Source organism: Sus scrofa, chromosome 11 (genome assembly GCF_000003025.6).
Source record: "Sus scrofa isolate TJ Tabasco breed Duroc chromosome 11, Sscrofa11.1, whole genome shotgun sequence".
In the NCBI taxonomy this organism is placed as follows: Eukaryota; Metazoa; Chordata; class Mammalia; order Artiodactyla; family Suidae; genus Sus; species Sus scrofa.
Genome location: NC_010453.5, coordinates 4,646,101 through 4,664,586, shown reverse-complemented (window position 1 = coordinate 4,664,586; position 18,486 = coordinate 4,646,101). Strand labels below are relative to the sequence as shown.

The 18,486-nt window shown below is 48.5% G+C and overlaps 1 protein-coding gene across 1 annotated transcript in view; it reads left to right on the top strand.

The window, feature by feature from the left end:
* The window catches only part of USP12 (ubiquitin specific peptidase 12), a 77,518-nt gene that overhangs the window by 25,205 nt on the left and 33,827 nt on the right, over window positions 1-18,486 (top strand). The window contains exon 2 of the mRNA XM_021065513.1: window positions 12,281-12,361. Within this exon, the coding sequence (XP_020921172.1) occupies window positions 12,281-12,361 (81 nt within the window). The remainder of the gene's footprint in view (window positions 1-12,280; window positions 12,362-18,486) is intronic.

Genomic DNA, 18,486 nt, shown 5'->3' with positions numbered 1-18,486 from the left:
TTTGTCACGTCACTCAAACTCAGGTGACAGGCTCATTACCCCCTGCCTCCTGAAAACTGTGTTCCAGTTGTATTTAAAATACGTACGTCTATGGAGTTCTCATTCTGGCTCAGCAGGTTATGAGCCTGACTAGTATGCATGAGGATGTGGGTTCAATCCCCAGCCTAGCTCGGTGGGTTAAAGAATCTGGATTTGCCACAAGAAGCAGTGTGGGTTGCCGATGCGGCTTGGATCTGGGTTGCTGTGGCTGTGGTGTAGACTGGCAGCTGCAAGTCTGACTCAGCCTCTAGCCCCAGAACTTCCATATACTGCAGGTACAGCCCTAAGTAAAATAAAATAAATGGGCTCAAAAATACGTACATCTGCAAAAAAAAAAAAAGTACATCTGTGTTTATTTTGAAGGAGGAATTTTAACTGCAGTTTTCAAGAAGGGCCACTCACAAACACTGGGTGTCATTCAGCTTCCTGCTGTTCCAGCCGCTGGCCACCTACTCCTTACCCGGCTGATCAGATCTGGTCACAGACATGGGTGCCCCCCAGCATTTTTCTGGTGTCTTTGTTTTGCACCGTTGTAGCTTGCTGAGTCAAAGCAGTGGCATGCCGGTGTTGTTTGCTTCAAGGATTATCATATCTTTTAGGGTTTGTGATACTGAATAAGCAACATCTGGCCCTCGCTGATTCCTGCAGCTATGTATTTTACCCGAGAATTGATGGATTTCAGCCAGTGACTGGCTTTCCAGAAAAAACGATGGTGGGGAAGGAAGCACATTTATTAACTCCTAAAATCCCAGTGAGACATCCTTGACCTTGGATCACGCGGTCTTTTTCTTTGTTTAAATTGTGGGTTTATCTATATATAATTGGCTCTTTTAACTGATTTTAAGTGTAGATTTCAGCACCATTAATTACATTCGCCATGTTAGGCAGCTGTCACCACTAATTCCAAAACTTTCTCATCACCCGAACCAGCAGCTCTGTAGCTCCAGTAATAACACCCTCTTCTCCCTGTCTGCAGACTTTGCTTGAGAGTCTGCTTTCCGTCTTCTGTCAGTTTCCCTGTCGTGTGGACATTGCACATAAGTGGAATTGTACACCACTTGTCCTCTTGCGTCTGGCTGCTTTCACTTAGCGTGATGTTTTCAGAGCTCACCCATGTTGCGGCGTGAATCACATGAATCACTGCTTTCCATTTCGTTATGTCTTTCCACACTTGTTCATTCATCTCCCTTTTTTTAATAATGATTTTTATTTTTTTCCATTATAGCTGGTTTACAGTGTTCTGTCAATTTTCTGCTATTCAGCAAGGTGACCCAGTCGCACATACATGTACAGGTTCTTTTTTCTCACATTGTCATGCCCCATTGTGAGTGACTAGATATAGTTTCCAGTGCTATACAGCAGGATCTCATTGCTTATCCATTCCAGAGGCAATAGTTTGCATCTATTAACCCCAAATTCCCAGTCCATCCACTCCCTCTCCCTCCCCCTTGGCAACCACAAGTCTGTTGTCCAAGTCTGTGATTTTCTTTTCTGTGGAAAGGTTCATTTGTGCCATATATTATATTCCAGATATAAGTGATATCGTATGGTATTTGTCTTTCTGACTTACTTCATTCACTATGAGAGACTCTGGTTCCATCCATGTTGCTGCAGATGGCATTAGTTTGTTCTTTTTTAGGGCTGAGTAGTATTCCGTTGTGTATCTATACCACATCTTCCTAATCCAGTCATCTGTCTATGGACATTTAGGTTGTTTCCATGTCTTGGCTATTGTGAACAGTGCTGCAGTGAACATGTGGGTCCTGTGTCTTTTTCAAGGAAAGTTTTGTCTGGGTATGTGCCCAAGAGTGGGGTTTCTGGGTCATATGGAAGTTCTATGTATAGTTTTCTAAGGTACCTCCATACTGTTCTCCATAGTGGTTGTTGGTTCATTTTTTAATGGATATTTGGAGTTTTTTCCATTTTGTGGCTACTAGGACTAAAGGTGTGAACATAGACATATAATCGTCTGATTTCTTCTTTTCAAATCCTTTGCATATGTACCTGGGATTGAAGTTGTTGAGCCGTATGGTAAGGCCATGCTTAAGGTTTTGAGGACCTTCCAGATTACCTCACAACCTCACCATGCTTGTTATTTTCCATCCACCCCCCCACCCCCGTTTCTGGCCATCCTGATGGAGGTGAAGTGGTACCTAGGGATTTTGATTGCCATTTTCCTAATGAGTGGTGATACTGAGCATCTTGAAATGTACTTATTTTGCCACTGGTATATCTTTGGAGAAATGTCAATTCAAGTCACCTCTCCATTTTTTAATTGGGCTGTTTTTTTGTTCTTGAGTTGTAGACGTTCTTTTTTTTCTTGCTTTTTTTTCTTTTTTGGACTCCCTGTGGCATACGGAGTTCCCGGACCAGGGATCAGATCTGAGCCACAGTTGCAACCTGTGCCGCAGCTGCAGCAATACCAGATCCTTTAATCCACTGTGCCGGGCTGGGGATCGAACCTGCTGCACAGACAGCCCTGATCCCATTGTGCCACAGCAGGAACTCCTGTAGAAGTTCCTTATTCTGGCTGTTTATCCCACCTGGCCATGGTCAGTAATCCTTTTAATATGTTGCTGTTATGGTTTGCTTGTGTTTTTTGAGGTTTTTGCATTTATATTCATAAGGAATATTGGTCTGTAGATAGTCTGGCTTGAGCGTTAGGATAATGCTGGTTTCATAAAACGAGTTAGTGTTCAGGTTTTTGGGCAGTTTTACAACCCCTGGTTGTGAGTGTTGTGACCGAGTTGATGCTGATGGGTTTTTCAGCTGGGTGGTTCCGGGGGAGGGACCGACCCCTGGAACTTGCTGCTCATCCTTCCTGTGGCGTCTTTCCGCCTCGGGGATGTTTGGGACGTGACTCCACGTGGTGCTGACGGCCGTCAGTCAGTTCCTCTCTGTATTGACACAACTGTTTAAGTTTGACGACGGTTTTGATTACAGTTAGTCCCTAGAATCAGGAATCAGGAATCTGTTGTCATAGCAACAGAATCATGACGTCAGTCATGTCCGGAGGTTTGGCTTCGCTTCACCCCAGCCGTGCCTCGTAGCTGCAGGGTGATTTTCTTCCCTCGGGTGTGAGGGACTTTCACGTAGTTCACTTACTGTAACCCAGGACTTGGGGAAGATAGAGGTGTTGATGTTTTTGTAAGCGGAAAAGCATCGAGCGCATGTTTTCTGATCAGGCACCACCGCGATCCGTCATCCAGATCAAGTGTCTAAAGGAGTCCAGGGGAGTTCCCGTCGTGGCGCAGTGGTTAACGAATCCGACTAGGAACCATGACGTTGCGGGTTCGGTCCCTGCCCTTGCTCAGTGGGTTAAGGATCTGACATTGCCATGAGCTGTGGTGTAGGTTGCAGACGTGGCTCGGATCCCGCGTTGCTGTGGCTCTGGTGTAGGCCAGTGGCTACAGCTTCGATTAGACCCCTAGCCTGGGAACCTCCATATGCTGCGGAGCGGCCCAAAGAAATAACAAAAAGACAAAAAAAATAAAAAATAAAAATAAAAATAAAGGAGTCCAGGGCTCCTTTTTTTTTAAATAGAACTGAGACATTACTTGGTAACAAGGAATGTAAAAATGCCAAGAATGTGGTAGAAAGGGCTTGAAATGACCAACCGTTTCTTGCAATTTGGCTAAGCAGGTGCATCTCTGTGCTGAAAAGCAGGCAGAGATGCTGCGAGAACCAAGTCTCGCCCTTCTTTTGGTTGTAAGTACGGTGCCAGTGGTGGAGGTCGGCTGTGGTTGTGTTTTGGGGTCTTTTTGGCTGCACCTGTGGATGTGGAAGTTCCCAGGCCAGTGCCACAGCAGCGACCATGCTGACGCCTTCACCCCTGGGCCACCAGGGAACTCTCATGGTTGTGTTTTAAATGTTTAACCACCCGTGAAAGTATTTTGTGAATTGTTTGGATAAAGGTTTGTATTGGTAGAAGAGGGGGGTTTGTAAAATTCCTTGTGCCCCCTCAAATCGTTTTGTTAAGTATGTTGCTCCTGCTTGAGGATTTTCTTTTTGATGCTGTTACTAAGGTTACTGTGAAGGTTTTCCAGAGTAATTCTTGCTAAGCCCAGCATCACTGCTGTTACAATGACAGAGGTAAATTAATGAGATTTTTTTCAGTAATTCATTGTCTCCTGGTCACACACAGGTCAAAAGCATGGGCTTTTTGGTTATTGGCTCCAGGTGAGTGCAACAGTTTTCCAGTGATTTAAAGTGAATCTGTGTCGTCTTTTATTTGTTTCATGTAAATATTCTGTATAAGTAACACATATTTAGCCATGAATTAGATAACCAAAATTTTCACTGGAGATATTAGATCAAATAATTTGAAGGTTGTAGTATTTAGCACCTGTCCGATAGGACCATTGAGTTTCTAGTGGGTATCTGAATTTCATGCCTGTTGTTTTTGGTTTGGTCATTTGTCATTGATTTACAGCAATGATGCAGATATGTAGCTCTTTTCTAGCTTCTGTTTCTTGCGTGGTATGTTTGTGTATGTGTCACTGTTGGGTGAAAAGGATTACATAAGTGCCGACCTCTGAGTAAGTTTAAATTTTTAGCGTTTGGCCAGTGATTAGTCATAGAATTGAGTTTCCCCGAATTACTCTGATGAGGAGTTTTCCGTGTTTAATATGCGCTTCCGTGTTGCCTGTTGATGAAAGGAGAAAGTAAGCTACTTTAATTTCTTCTGGGAAGAATTCTTTTGTAATTTGGCAAAACAGAAGAATCCCTCTGTTGAAAGGCATGCAGAGATGCTGTGAAAACCAAATCTTGCCCTTTTTTGGGGGGTTGTAGGTAAGGTGCAACCAAAGCTTGAAAACTTGAAAAACCTGGCCGAAGTCCTCCTGCCTGGTGGGTTGAGGATTTGGGGGGTGGTCAGCAGAGAGGAGGTGGGCGCGCTGACCTGTACACACCTCCCATCGAAAAGAAATTGGTGGCTTTCAGAAGAGCTGTGTCATCACGGGCAAGGCCCTTCAGGCCCGTGGTGGCCCCAGCTGGCCTTTGATTCCCCCCAGAGGCAGCATCCTGCCTCCCCGCGCTGCTGACCCCGCTCCCTCTGTGGGGTGCCCAGCTTGGGCCTGGGCCAGCTGAGAACCCTTTCTCCTTTGTGCGGAGCTAAACCTCCACTGTGAGGGCCTCCGTTTCTGAGGATGGCTGCACGTCACGGGGACCCCAGACGCTTCCTGTGTTACTGTGGGGTGGCACTTTGTGGAGGGGTTCGCCTGGGGCGGGAGGAGGAGGGGCCCAAGGAGCTGCATCCTGGCAGCCTTTGCTCCAGCTGGCCCTCTGCGCGTCCTCTGGGCGTCTAGAAACAGGCCCCATGGGGCTGCTCTTTGCCCAGGGTTGGAGATTTGGGGAAGTGGGAGCGCAGAGGCGGGCACATCTGCCCTAAACCCCCACCTTGAACGTGGTTGTGTGTTGCTGCTAGACGCACGGGTTTTGATTTTCTGCAGGTGCCGCAAGTCTGGGCTCCCGGCCGGGCTGTGAGGGGAGTGGGCGGTGGGGCCCTGCCGAGTGGCCCGTGTGAGAGCCCCGGGCCCTCCTGTGCCTCCAGGCTCTCGCTTCACCGCCCGAAAATCCCTCTGATGGCGGAGCCACGGCTTGGCTCTGTTGGTTCCATCTGTTTGTGGCGCCTTTCCAAATTCTCCGGCTCTCAGGTCCTCCCGCAGCGCAAACGTGCTGTCACACAGCAGTTGGGTAGCTGTTCTCGCCTTTGTCATCTTAGATTTATCTTTTACTAATTTTCTGCCTGTGTGTCATGAAAAGCTCATTTTGATTCAGTGTACTTGGATTGGCTGTTTTTCTTTACCCTTTTTTATGTTTATCAAAACATTTTTGATTTCAGCCCATAGGGAGAAAGAGGTTTGGCAGACCTATATAAGCATCATTTACTCTTGGTAGGGAGAGGTATAAAATCCCATCTGTTTTATTGAACCAGAAAATGGTGGGGGGAGTTCCCTGGTAGCTCAGGGGGTAAGGATCCCACCTTGTCACTGCTGTGGCGTGGTTTGCTGCTGTGGCGTGGGTTCGAATCCTGGCTTGGGAACTTTTGTATGCCTCAGGCACAGCCCCCCCCCCCCAAAAAGCAAGAAAAGGTTGTGATCCACTGGATTGATCTCACCTCCGCTCACGAGTGTGACAGTTTAAAAGCCAAGTTCTCCAGCGTTTCTGCCCAGGCACTTCCTGAAGGGCGTCTTTGGCTGCGGGAGCCTGTTTGATGATGCCCGCAGCTCCGGGTATGGAAATGGCTCGTGCTTTCGCAAGCATGTGTGTTGTCTTTGATCTGGTTTCCAGGGGCGCGGGCGCGGGGGCTGTCGGCCTTCGTTTCTACTCCGGTTTCTTGTTTGGGAGCTGGAGGCTGGTCTCCCCCGTGGTCTTGCTCGGGGGCCTCCCTGACTGCGCACAGTCACGCCTCGGCGCGTCCACATCCCGGCGGCTCTTCCTGCGCCTCCAGAACTTTTCTTGGGTCCTGCTTTGATCTTCAGGAAGCCTTTCCTGCCGCCTTTGGCAGCTCTCCTCTGGCTTCCGACCTGGTCTGACCCTTTTCGGTATTAAACTTGGAACGATGAGTGCTGGCTTCTAAGATATGACTGGAAACGCAGAAGTGGGGGAAAATATTACATTTTCTCATATTTGTATTAAACACAAACTAGTTTAAAGAAGGAAAAGTGACCCTCCGTATCCGTGGGTTCCAAGTCCAAGGACTGAAGGTATTTGGGGGAAGAAATCCCGAAACGTTCCAAAAAGCACGGCTTGAAGTGGCTGCATGCTGGCAACTGTTTGCGCAGCACTTGCTCTGCATTCGGTGCCGTAAGTAACTAGACCTGAGCCGAAGTGCGCGGGGGCTGTGTGGGCAGCTCGCTGGGGGTGCCCGACCGGGTGCTGGAAGGACCTGAGCGTCCTCGGGGTTCTGTCCGCGCCCATCCCGGAACCCCTTCCCACACACCCTCCGGCACGTCGGCGTTCTTGCTCAGGACACTTTCTGCATGAGATGTTCATTCTTCAGCATTTTCATCATTTTTTATTTCTTGCTGAAATGTATTCAGTTCACTGTTTTCTTAAGCAGTAAGAAAACAGTGAACTGAACATAATTAGCTTTTCAAAATAGGTAGCTTTTTCTTTTTAAGATCCCCGGTCTAGCTTTAGACCGTGGAGGCAATTTCCTTAATTTACTCTCCCGAAAACAGTCCCGGGTGTCAGTTTGCTGTTGTGTAATTGCTTCTTTCTCATAAGGGCAGACCACGGGGCAGTCGGATGTGTGCTTTCCGGGGTCGACTGTGTACACGTGGTTTAACCAGGAGCAGCCGTCCCCCAAGTGGTTTTCTTTTTCCTTGTTTGCAGATGGTATCTTCACAACACGGGCACCCGTATCAATAGATGAAAGGTATCCTTGCACTTCGAGCTGCCTCTTCGTTCCCTTGGCTGGTTCTTCTCGGCATGAAAAAGCAGCAGTTGGTTCCCCAGTGTTGCAGGGACCGCGAGAGGCAGGTTGAGGAGGCCTTGTCTCCTCCGCGGGACTCTTTCTGCAGAGGTGCTGCTCCGCTTTCATCCAGAACTTGGTTAACGTCTGCCTTGGCACAGCCGGGGCGGCTGTTCATCCTTCCCGTTTCTGGAAGACTGGAAGAGCCAGTAGCGTCGCACCCTGCGGGGAACGTGGGGGTGGGAGGTGCTGAGGTGTCAAGAACACGGTGTGAGCTGACGGAGAAAGGTCTCTCTCGGAGCCCCACAGTGGAGCCAGTCTGCCTGCGTTTTCTCCTGTGAAACAATGCTCCCTATTTCTAAAAAAATTTAGTTTCAATCAGTGGCATTATATAGCATTATATAAAATGTATCAGCAATATTAACCTTATTTCTCAAGCAAACATTGAGTTTTTCCCCCCCGATGATTTATTTAAGACTCTTGGGTTTTTTTTTTTTTTTCCTGAGCAGTTTTAGTTTTACGGCAAAATTGAGGGGAAGTACAGGTGTGTGTCCCCCCCCACCGCCCCGCCCCTCCCCACCTCCCTGTTGTCAGCGCCCCCAGATGGCACAGTTGCCACAGCTGAGGAAGCTGCGTTGACACGTCATAATGCCCTCGAGTCCGGAGTTTTCAGGTCCCTCTTGGTGGGCATCCTGTAGGTTTGGACATGGGTAACGACATGTCCTTTGTTCTGTTTACTGACTCCATAGTTACCATTGAGTTTTTTACTTTCAATTGTAATTTTTATATTTAGAAGTTTTACTTGGTTCTTTAAAAAAGTCTGGTTAGGCTTTAAATTCTCATCTTTGTTCTTATAATCAAGTCTGTTATTTCTTGGCACGTGTTAAGCGTTTGTTTTGTAGCGTATCTGAAATACTTATGATATTTAATATCTTGAGTCTCATCCTGCTGTTTGTGCTTCTGGCTTTTATTCATAGTGCTTTGCTTCCCTGTTGTTGTATATGTGTGATTTTTGATTGTGACCTCAAATCTCTTGACGTTTTATTTGGGCAGATTCATTATGGGGTAGATCGAATTTGTCTTCTAGAGTGAATTTATAATTCTGTTTTGTGGGGGGTGAGGGCACTGTCAACTCGGGGTCTCTTTGAATTTCATATTCTCTTTTTTGTTTGTTTGTTTTAGGGCTACACCCATGGCATAGCACCCCGGCATGTGGACGTTCCCAGGCTACGGGTCAAATCGGAGCTACAGCTGCAAGCCAACACCACAGCCACAGTAATGCCAGATCCGAGCCACGTCTGTGACCCACACCACAGTTCACAGCCGTGCCGGATCCTTAACCCACTGAGCGAGGCCGTGGATCGAACCCACATCCTCATGGATCCTAGTTGGGTTCATTACCATTGAGCCACCATGGGAACTCCCTGAATTACATTTTCTACCTGAGTTTTGTTTGTTTGTTTGTTTGTAAGATCATAGAGCATGTGTGAATTTGGGTTACAAACCTTCATGGGGACCAACTTGGGGTTATGACTCTTGGGAAGGTATTTGTCGTCTCTCCTCCGTGCCAAAGACAAGTCGGGCAGGTTTCTTTGCTGTGTCTTGTTGCCCCTTACTGAAGACATAGCCCTCTTGGGACCCTGTTGTGCTGGGACCTTCCTGTCTTGGGTGGGCCCTCAGCCTCAGCACCAGTGTCCGTGCTTTGCTGCATCTGGCCGTCAGAGGAGGCATAAGGGTCACTGGTGCTGGAAGGTGCCCTCCAGGTAAAGTCTGTCTGCGGTGCTTGCTCATCTCCCAGAGTTCTCCCATCACTACTTTCTTGGTTTCTGCAGATTCCTTATTTTCTTTTCTTTTTTTTTTTTGTCTTTTTGCCGTTTCTTGGGCCGCTCCATTGGCATATGGAGGTTCCCAGGCTAAGGGTCTAATTGGAGCTGGAGCCACCGGCCTACGCCAGAGCCACAGCAACGCAGGATCTGAGCCACCTCTGCGACCTACACCACAGCTCACGGCAACGCCGGATCGTTAACCCACTGAGCAAGGGCAGGGACCGAACCCGCAACCTCATGGTTCCTAGTCGGATTCGTTAACCACTGCGCCATGACAGGAACTCCAGATTCCTTATTTTCTCACCAGCTCAGTTATTTGTTATTTTTTCAAATAAAACGTTTATTCACCTTTTGGCTCCTTTCATCAGGAGGGTCATGAATTCGTAGAACTAGGTACTGAGTCTAAACTAATGGTATCTAGGTTACAAATAGGGAGGCAGAACAGCCAGAAAGTCTTCTTCCTTCTGTGCGTGTTGTGTTCTCAGACAAAACAAATGAACCTGGTGCCCATGAAAGCTTTAGAGCAGACATTCCTGCCCGAGAACGCCAGCATTTCTTCGCTTTATCCGGTACAGCACTGTTCTTTGCAGTCGGGTCCTGTTTCCCACGTGCGGGGCTGCAGAGCTGTCCGGAGCCGTCCCTGCTCTAGGCTCAGCTTCATCTTGGGGTGCCTGGTTGACTGTTGCTTGACATGATAGGGTTTGTCAGCCTTCAGCAAAATCCTCAGGGGTGATGTTGGAGAGCCCTTCTGTGAACGTCCTCGGAGTCGAGTAGCGATTTTCGGCTTGGTGGCGGTTTTCCCCCACGGTACATCTAACTGTAGTGTTGAGTCCGCTTTTAAGTAAAAAACCGCTCATCGGAGACGGATGGCCGAGCCTGCCCCTCGCCTTCGCAGTCGGGACTGGGCCGGAGGCGGCCGCCCGCCTACCCCTCCTCCCAGCCCCCACTCCGGGGCGTGGTTCTGCCTGTTGTCTGGCTTTGGGGGTGGGGTGGGGGCGGCTAATAGGAGTAGCTTTTTCCCCTGGGAACCTTGGAATTGAGGCGGAGGGAGGGAAGAGAAGCGTGTCGTGGACACCAGCTTGTGGACGAGGCTCCGCCAGGTGCTTTGGCAGAGGCTTCAGCTCCGCCAGTTCGTAGCCACCCCATAAAGGGTTGGTGCCGTTTTCCTTCCAGGTTTAGGGGCCTGAGGCCCGGGCGGGGAAGGGACTTCTGTCAGCACCTGCAAGGGTGACGGAGGACACGTGGGCCATCGGGGAGGTCAGGGCCCGCGGTGCGTGGATGCGATTGGGTCGCCCGGGAGAGTGTTCGCCTGGCGTGCTCTCTTGCTTCATCCTGAGGGCCAGGAAGGCTCCCCCAGGTGTGTGTACTGGCATTTTGTTCCAAGCAGGTAGGTGTGAGAGGCCGGACTTGGGATAAGAGTGCTTTCTCGTTCCTTTTTTGTGGAGAAGGGTTGTGCTCTGTGAATACAGCGCTGTCAGTTTACACTCTTGCATCTGGCCTGGTGCTGGTTTTCCCCGCGTGCTAGGACATCTCGGGCCAGGACCCCTGAGCTGGAGGGTGCGGGGAGTGGGGCTTGCAGCCTTCCACCAAGACGGTGTCTTCAACGGATCGCAGAGTTGCTGTGATAATTGAGTTTGGTGTTAAAAAACCGTTGGTGGATCGCTAAATCGAGAGGTAAATAGCATATGTAAACTAGTGATTGCATCACGATCTTTATGTGAAAGTAAAGACGTGGCAGGGATAGACCTGATAGGGTCCTAGTAGTAATTCTTAGATTGAGAAGAATAAGGGCAGTGGCGTGCTCCGTGCAAGTGCTGGGCGGCTGGCGGATGTTAGAGGAAATATTTTGCTGGAACCTGCCTGCTGGTGCACCCGGCCCCTTGCATCAGTGTTTATTTTCGGGCCTGGCTCGTCAGGAAGTTGGGAGGTCTGGTCCACTAGGGTCCGGGCTTCCCAGGCCCAGGAACGGCAGGGCGGGCTCCTGGGCATCGGGTGATGCTGACCACAGCCGTGCCCTCGGGAGGTGGTGTGTGTGTCGTCCCGTGTGCAGCTCTGCAAGGCGGCCGTCAGCTATTTTGTGAGTAGCATGAGTTAAGTCTACCTGGTGGTATGTGTTCTTGGGGATTTTCACTAAGCTTAGGCAGCATTACCGTGTTTTCGGAGTTGCTTTTACTTGCCTTCGTCCTGCGTCCATCGCTGGCATGTGGTGGTGGGGGGAACCCCCCCAACCCAGATGCACAGAACGGAGGTGGTCGTGTTCCCGACGCCGTGACCCACAGTTACCGTCTGAGCAAGGCCCTTTTTTGTCGGGCTTCGTTTTGTTTTTTCCTTCTGCTCCTTCACCCTGATTGCCCATCCCGGCCACCTTCCCGCCCCGGCTCAGCTGCGCTCCGTGTGGGGTCTTCGGCCCCTTTGCCATGCCGCCCTTGGGTACAGGTGTGGTGGCCGCCTGGGTAAATCGCCTGCTTGCTTTATCTAATACTGTGTTTTTGAGAAATAGCCATGTTTTTGTATGTAAATCTGGTTCATTTGTTGTGACTCACCTGGGTTGCTGTCAGCCGTGAGGTCATCCGTGCTGTTTCAGTCAGTGCTCTTGTCGCCTGGAGTCCTCTGTGAGAAACGCTCAGGTATATACCTCTGAGGAGGTGTCAGGTCACTGACTAGATGGGCCTTTAATTTCACAGAATTTTAGCTCTCCGAGATGGCTTCTATGAGGTTATGTTGCTGTTAGGCTACAGGACACAGCAGGCGTTTCATGCATTGCTTAGAAAAAAGAACAAGGTATGAATATGTAATTCCTTGATCCAGCCTTTGGCTCCGTGAGAACATTCCTGCAAGCTGGTTTTTAGTCATATTGTAAAAGCCTTTATTCGTCACTGTCATCCTTTATCGTATTTCCATAATGTCAGGTACAAGGATTTCTCTGTAATGTGTATATAATTATGACAGCATCATGAAAATGCCGTAAATACTAAGATTTCTGTGTTTCACTTTACAGGGCGCCAATGCCTCGGCATTAGAGAAAGAGATTGGTCCAGAACAGTTTCCTGTCAACGAGCACTATTTTGGGTTAGTCAATGTAAGTATCCATCGACACTTAGCCGTCAAAGTGATGCTTGGAAGTAGTTTTAAGAATGATGAATGCAGTTCGCAGTTGATTCAAGGAAAATGGTTCGTTTGTGTCAGTAGGCTTAATGCCACGAAACCTGACTTGGAATTTCAGCATCGTCTCTAATAGAGAAACAAAGTGACCTGATGTCTTCAGAATTTTGGCACATTATCTAACTTGTCAGCCTGATTTTTCCTATTTTGTGTCAGACTTTTCTCGTAACCAGAATTTCATTTGGCCGAAAACCAGTGACCCCCCGGTTCTTTGAGAATTAGTTACATGTCTGAATGTATCTGGTCCAGATGTGCAGATATAAAGATGGTTTGTAAATACCTCCTGCATCTGTGAGTCTTTGTCAGTTTGCCTCTGGCCCTGTCCCCGTGGTATCCATTTAAGAGTGTATAATATAAGAAAAAAACATAGCCCCATCCTCGTCGATGTGATTCTTGTAATTACAATTATTAAAACTTCAAAAGAACTCTCTCGAGAATTTTTAACTCTTTCCTGAATTATCAAATCTTTGTTACATAGTTGTCAGCGTTTGTTTACGCTGTTGTCCTGTACTGTTAGGTGGATCCATGCGAGAGTTTTAAAATAAATATGTACCGATGATCACACAGGCAAGTAAGTTATGTTGAACAAATCGGCGTGTCCCTGAGAGCTGGTGCATAACTGACGTGCAGATAAGAGTGCCCCGTGCGATTGGACGAGGGCGGGTCGTGCTGTGTGTGTGCTTGTTGGACGCGTCCCTGTCTGCACTGGGCGGGAGCTGACCACACGCGCTCAGCGGTACCCTCTCCTCTGTCCTTCCCTCCCCGAGGGACGCTGCTCTTCAGTCCTCTGGCTTTTTTCTTTCTTTTTGGGCCTCACCCACGGCATATGGAGGTTCCCAGGCTAGGGGTCGAATCGGAGCTACAGCTGCCGGCCTACACCCCAGCCACAGCAACCTGGCTATTTTTTTCTGGAATTTGCCCTTACGGTCTAAAGAAAGTGCTTATACTCCTGTTAAAAAAAACTCCACCGACTTCGTGTTTTGGTAGATAAGAGACTTGGCCCTGCTCTCTGTCCGTCCCTGTCCAGCCTCACTTTCCCTCCTTCTCGGCACGGCTTCAGTTTTCATTTATTCTTCCCAAGTTTTCAACAGAACTAAAAAAAAAAAAATGTCCCCCATGTCAGTTTCCCCCGAGCCCTGCCGTCAGGTCGGTGCGCCGTCCTTTCCCTGCGGAAGGCGCGTGTCACGGCCCCCTGCTCGCCGCCCTCTCTCTTGCTGGCCGGCCTGTGCCCCGGGCGGCCTGTGCCCGGGCGGCCAGCCGGCTCTCTTCCGTCACCTTCTCTTCTCGCGTCTCCTTCCCTCCATCCTGTCTTCTCACTTTCTTCCTCCCTCGCTGGTGGAACACGCCCTTGAGCACCGGGTTTAGGAAGTGTGCGTGCGAGATAAACGTTGAGGTCTTGTTTCTTTACGAATGTTCTGGCCATTGTAAGAGCTGGACATCCACCCGTCCGAGGCCCCAGCCTGCCTTCAGGACGCGTGAGGGCTCGTCCTCTCGCTTTCTGGCTGCCGTCGGTGCTGCGGGGCTGACGCCTTTCGGATGCTTGATCTCGGGTACTCGGCTTTTCCCCTGTTTAAAACCTTGAGAGGCCTTCAGGGTGTTTTCTCTGCACAGTGTTCCTTTTTTTGTCTTTTTAGGGCCACACCTGTGGCACATGGAGGTTCCCAGGCTAAGGGTGGAATTGAAGCTACACAGCTGCTGGCCTGTACCACAGCCACAAGCGTGCAGGATCCGAGCCGCATCTGCGATCTACACTGCAGGTCACTGCAACACCAGTTCCTTAACCCACTGAGTGAGGCCAGGGATTGAACCCGCATCCTCCTGGATACTAGTCGGGTTTGTTCCCTCTGAGCCACAACGGGAACTCCATATCCACAGTGTTCTGGAACCTTTGTATGGATCTTGCCACCCCCACCCCGTCATTGTGTTGGGTGTTGATGGACCCATTCAGACCGATGATCTTTTATTTCCTTATTTCTAGAACATTTCTCATACTATTATTGGGAGAGTTTTCTTCCGGTCAATGTAATTTCTCTGTTCTGTTTTTTTAATATGGTTGGTTGCATATTAAAACATACTGAAACACTTAGACTGATTATTTTTCCTCCCATTGTTGATCATCAGCTGTACTCTGCATTTTAAACTGTATTTTCCACTTCTTTGTCCAGCTCATTGCACTTTGTGTTTCTTAGAATGTTACTTTTTTTTAATCTTGTTTAATGGAGGCAATATTTTCTGCTATTTTTCTCAGGATATTTGATTGTTTCTGAGACCTTCAAGTTTCTTTTTCTTTTGGCTGCACCTGTGGCATGCAGAAGTTCTAGCCAGGGATCACACCTGTGCCACAGCAGTGACAATGATCCTTAACCCACTGAGCCACCAGGAAGCTCCTCTGTTTTAAACTTTACTGTCTCTACTATCTGAAGCTTTCCTCAAGTTTTATTCACCTGTAACAGTGAAATCTCAAAGGAGGATTGGGGCTTTGCGCGTCTTGTGTGGGGCGGGGCTCTCCTTTTGCCCTAGAGTGACCCGTGGCCAGTGCCTTCCTCCTGCAGCCCCACCCCATTCAGTAGCTAGAGCCACTTCTCTGGGCTGTTTATTTTCTGCGGGGAGGAGCCCTCCTGCGCCAGTCGAGGGTGGCTTCATTCTGTGTTTATTTAGTCTTGCTTCCTGTGTGGTGCCTCACTGCTGTCCTGAAGTCTCAGACCTGGAGTGTCCTAGTCATTTTCTGTGGACACTAAACCTGCAGCTGAAAGAAAGCGTAAATTGGAGTTGCCGTCGTGGCTCAGCGGTTAGTGAACCCCACTAGCATCCATGAGGACTCAGGTTCAATCCCTGGCCTTGCTCAGTGGGTTAAGGATCAGGTGTTGCCGAGAGCTGTGGTGTAGGTGGCAGACACGGCTCGGGTCTGGTGTGGCTGTGGCTGTGGTGTAGGCTGGTGGCTGTGGCTCTGATCTGACCCCTAGCCTGGGAACCTCCGTATGCTGAGGGTGCAGCCTTCAAAAGACGAAAAAAAAAAAAAAAAAAAAAAAGAAAGGAAGCCTAAGTGCCGGGATTGAAATGATTCTCATAAGGCCGCACACCCAGACTCGTGTTCTCAGATGTCCCTCGCAGCCCACGGAAAAAGTCCCTGACCCTGTAGCCGCGAGTCTATTGTTTCCATTTGTCTCTAGAGGCCTTTGGGCTTCTATTTCCTGTAAGTTCGCTGATAACTGTAGTCAGCGGTGGTTTTCTGTGGCCTTTTGAGTTTTTGCCTAATCTCTTGTATTACCATCATTTTATTGGGGTTTCACAGGGAAGAGAGTTAAAGGAATATATTTAATCTCCTTTATCGAGAAGTCTGGCCTCCACTTGTGACATCTGAAATGTTTGTGCTCACAGACAGTTGTCTAGTGGAAAAAAGCCTCGTTTCAGTGCTGGGGGTGGCAGAACCCCCGTTTCTTCCATCTCTTCGGTGTCACCAGTATTTGGTTCAGATTCCAAAGCTGCTTTGTGTCTGGAACTGAGGTAAGGGGTGCCCGTCGTTCGGATCCCAGAAGAACCCGTTTTCTTGAGGACAGACAGCAGGGTCGTGTACACGGACGGCTGTCTGGCCTTGACCTTCTCCAGCAGAAACATCTCAGTCTCCATTTGGCACCTAACTTGTGTGCACATGGCCTCAGAACAAGTCAACAACATCCTAGATAAAATCGTAGGAGTTCTATCATATTTTTTCTGCTGTTGTTTTTAATTAAAAATAACATCAGTGTCCACATAGCAGTGTTGATGGTGTTCAAAAATAAAGTTTCTAAGAAGGTATCATTTTTATTACTCCGTAGGCATCAATTTAAATGCAGAAGCTAGAATTTATGTTTCTCCCTAAAGCTGAGGAACTGAGATCCAGTAAAACCAAGGAAAACAGAACTTTCCGCTGTAGGTGCTTTCTCGGTGCCTGGTCATCCTGGTCAAGAATGGAGATCTGTGAGGTGGCCAGGACGCCGGCTGTGAGACCGAGGAGCGCCTGGAATTACACTCAGCGATGAGTTGGTGGTCAGAGTGGCTGCAGCAGAGCTAGTGCAGGGATGACCTGTCTCTGGGACCTGGGCGCTCGGGCTGCTTGGCAGCTGTGTTCTGTACCTTTAACTGTCTTCCCTTGCGTCCTATTTTCAGCTCTTAAATTATCTTCACGCTGCTCTCTCATTTCCTTCCCCCTTTTTTATTTGTGGAGTTATCACACTCTTTATAAAGTCTCTTAAACATTAAGGTTGGAGCCTTGAGGGGTTGGGGAGGGTGGCTTCATTAATGCAGAGATGAGCGTTTTAACGTTTCCGCCCATCTCTCTGCCTGCCTGCCTTGTAGTTAGTGTTTTAGGCAGCATGGGGTGTAGATGCTCTAAGAACTCGGTGGTTCATCTTTCCTGACCCTCGGAGCCTGTTAAAGGGAGGCACCCGGTTTCTTCTCATCAGCCTGTTCTTAGCTAGGTGTGCGTTTCCAGGTTCATTTTCACTGCTCTTCACAAAAGGCTGATACTGAAAAGAGTTCCCATTAGATTTGCTCAATTTGTTCCCTTTTTGCAACCAGTAAGTGGTAGAATCACCCAATAGCACTTGCTTTTGGGAAGTAGTGCATGTACTTGGGCAGATAGCACAGGAGACTTCTTTTTTCATGGAGAGAAGGAAAATAGACACAGTTTAAGTTAACCTTAGCAGAAATTCAGTGAAGTGCTTACGCTTCACTTGGTTGGTTCATAACAGCCTCTTTTCCACTATTTTCAGTTGTAGCTATTTTTATCTTGGAAGAGTATTTTCACAAATGATAGCTTTTATGGCAGTTTATTCTTAATGGTAAATACCGATGTTATTTTAAATTAAAAACAACAGCAGAAGAAATACTATAGGACTCAAATGACTTTACCTAGGATGTTGTTTTACTTGTTCTGGGGCCATCTGCAAAGAAGTTAGATGCAAAATGGAGAGGCTGAAATGTTTACTCTTAATGAGAAAATAACTAACATGCCATTATAACTGGCGTCTTACGTGGAGCAGGTGGTGCCTGTTGCCTTAACTCTTGGGGATTCTGGTGCTGATGACGAAGTCGGGGAGGGGGAGCCCTGCTGTGTCGCGGATCCAAGCCCTCTTGAGGCACAGGAGCCTTGGGCAGCTTTCTCCTGCTCTGAAATACCCCAGTGAGCTACCTGTCAGCTGTTTACACTGTCAGCGGGATGCTTTGAAAACAGATTGCCCTAATCTGATAGGCCAGACTGCCTTTTCCTTTCTTTCTTTCTTTTTTTTTTCTTTCTGCCTTTTTTTAGGGCTGCTCCTGCGGCATATGGAAGTTCCCAGGCTAGGGATTTAATTGGAGCTGTAGCCACCGGCCTGCGCCATGGCCACAAGCAACTTGGGATCCGAGCCATGTCTGCAGCCCACACCATAGCCCATGGCAACACCGGATCCTTAACCCACTGAGCAAGGCCAGGGATCGAACCTGCAACCTCGTGGATTCGTTAACCACTGAGCCAGGGATCGAACCTGCAACCTCGTGGTTCCTAGTTGGATTCGTTAACCACTGAGCCACGATGGGAATTCCTGCCTTTTTCCTTTCTCTCTCACAGCTCCTGAGTACTTACCGCGCAAAGGTGATAGCAGGGGCTGACTTGAACTAGTGCCGTCTCTTTCTGACTTTTATGCAGTCTCTCCATTGTTAATAGTCTTTTTTCATCACTTTATTGTGTGATTTTATATGAATTTTCTGACACACTAGGCCCTCAAACACAGGTAGGTTGAGCTTCATAAATCTCTTTGTGAGGCTAGACCGTCTCATCAAAGGCCTTTTAGCCTGAATTGCTGGTAAGTCATTAGTTGGAACTCTGGATTCAGGGAACGGAGGCAGTTACGGAGGAAGGAACGACATAAAAATGAATGTTTCTTTCCATTTGTAGATTATAAAGTTGATTAGGCAGATGTCTCTGGCCAGATTGGATCAAGTGCCCAGGGCCTGCAGGAGGCCTTGTGGCCGCCCTCTCGCAGGAGGAGGGAAGGCCGTGGGGTGAGGCTCTAGGACTGAAGA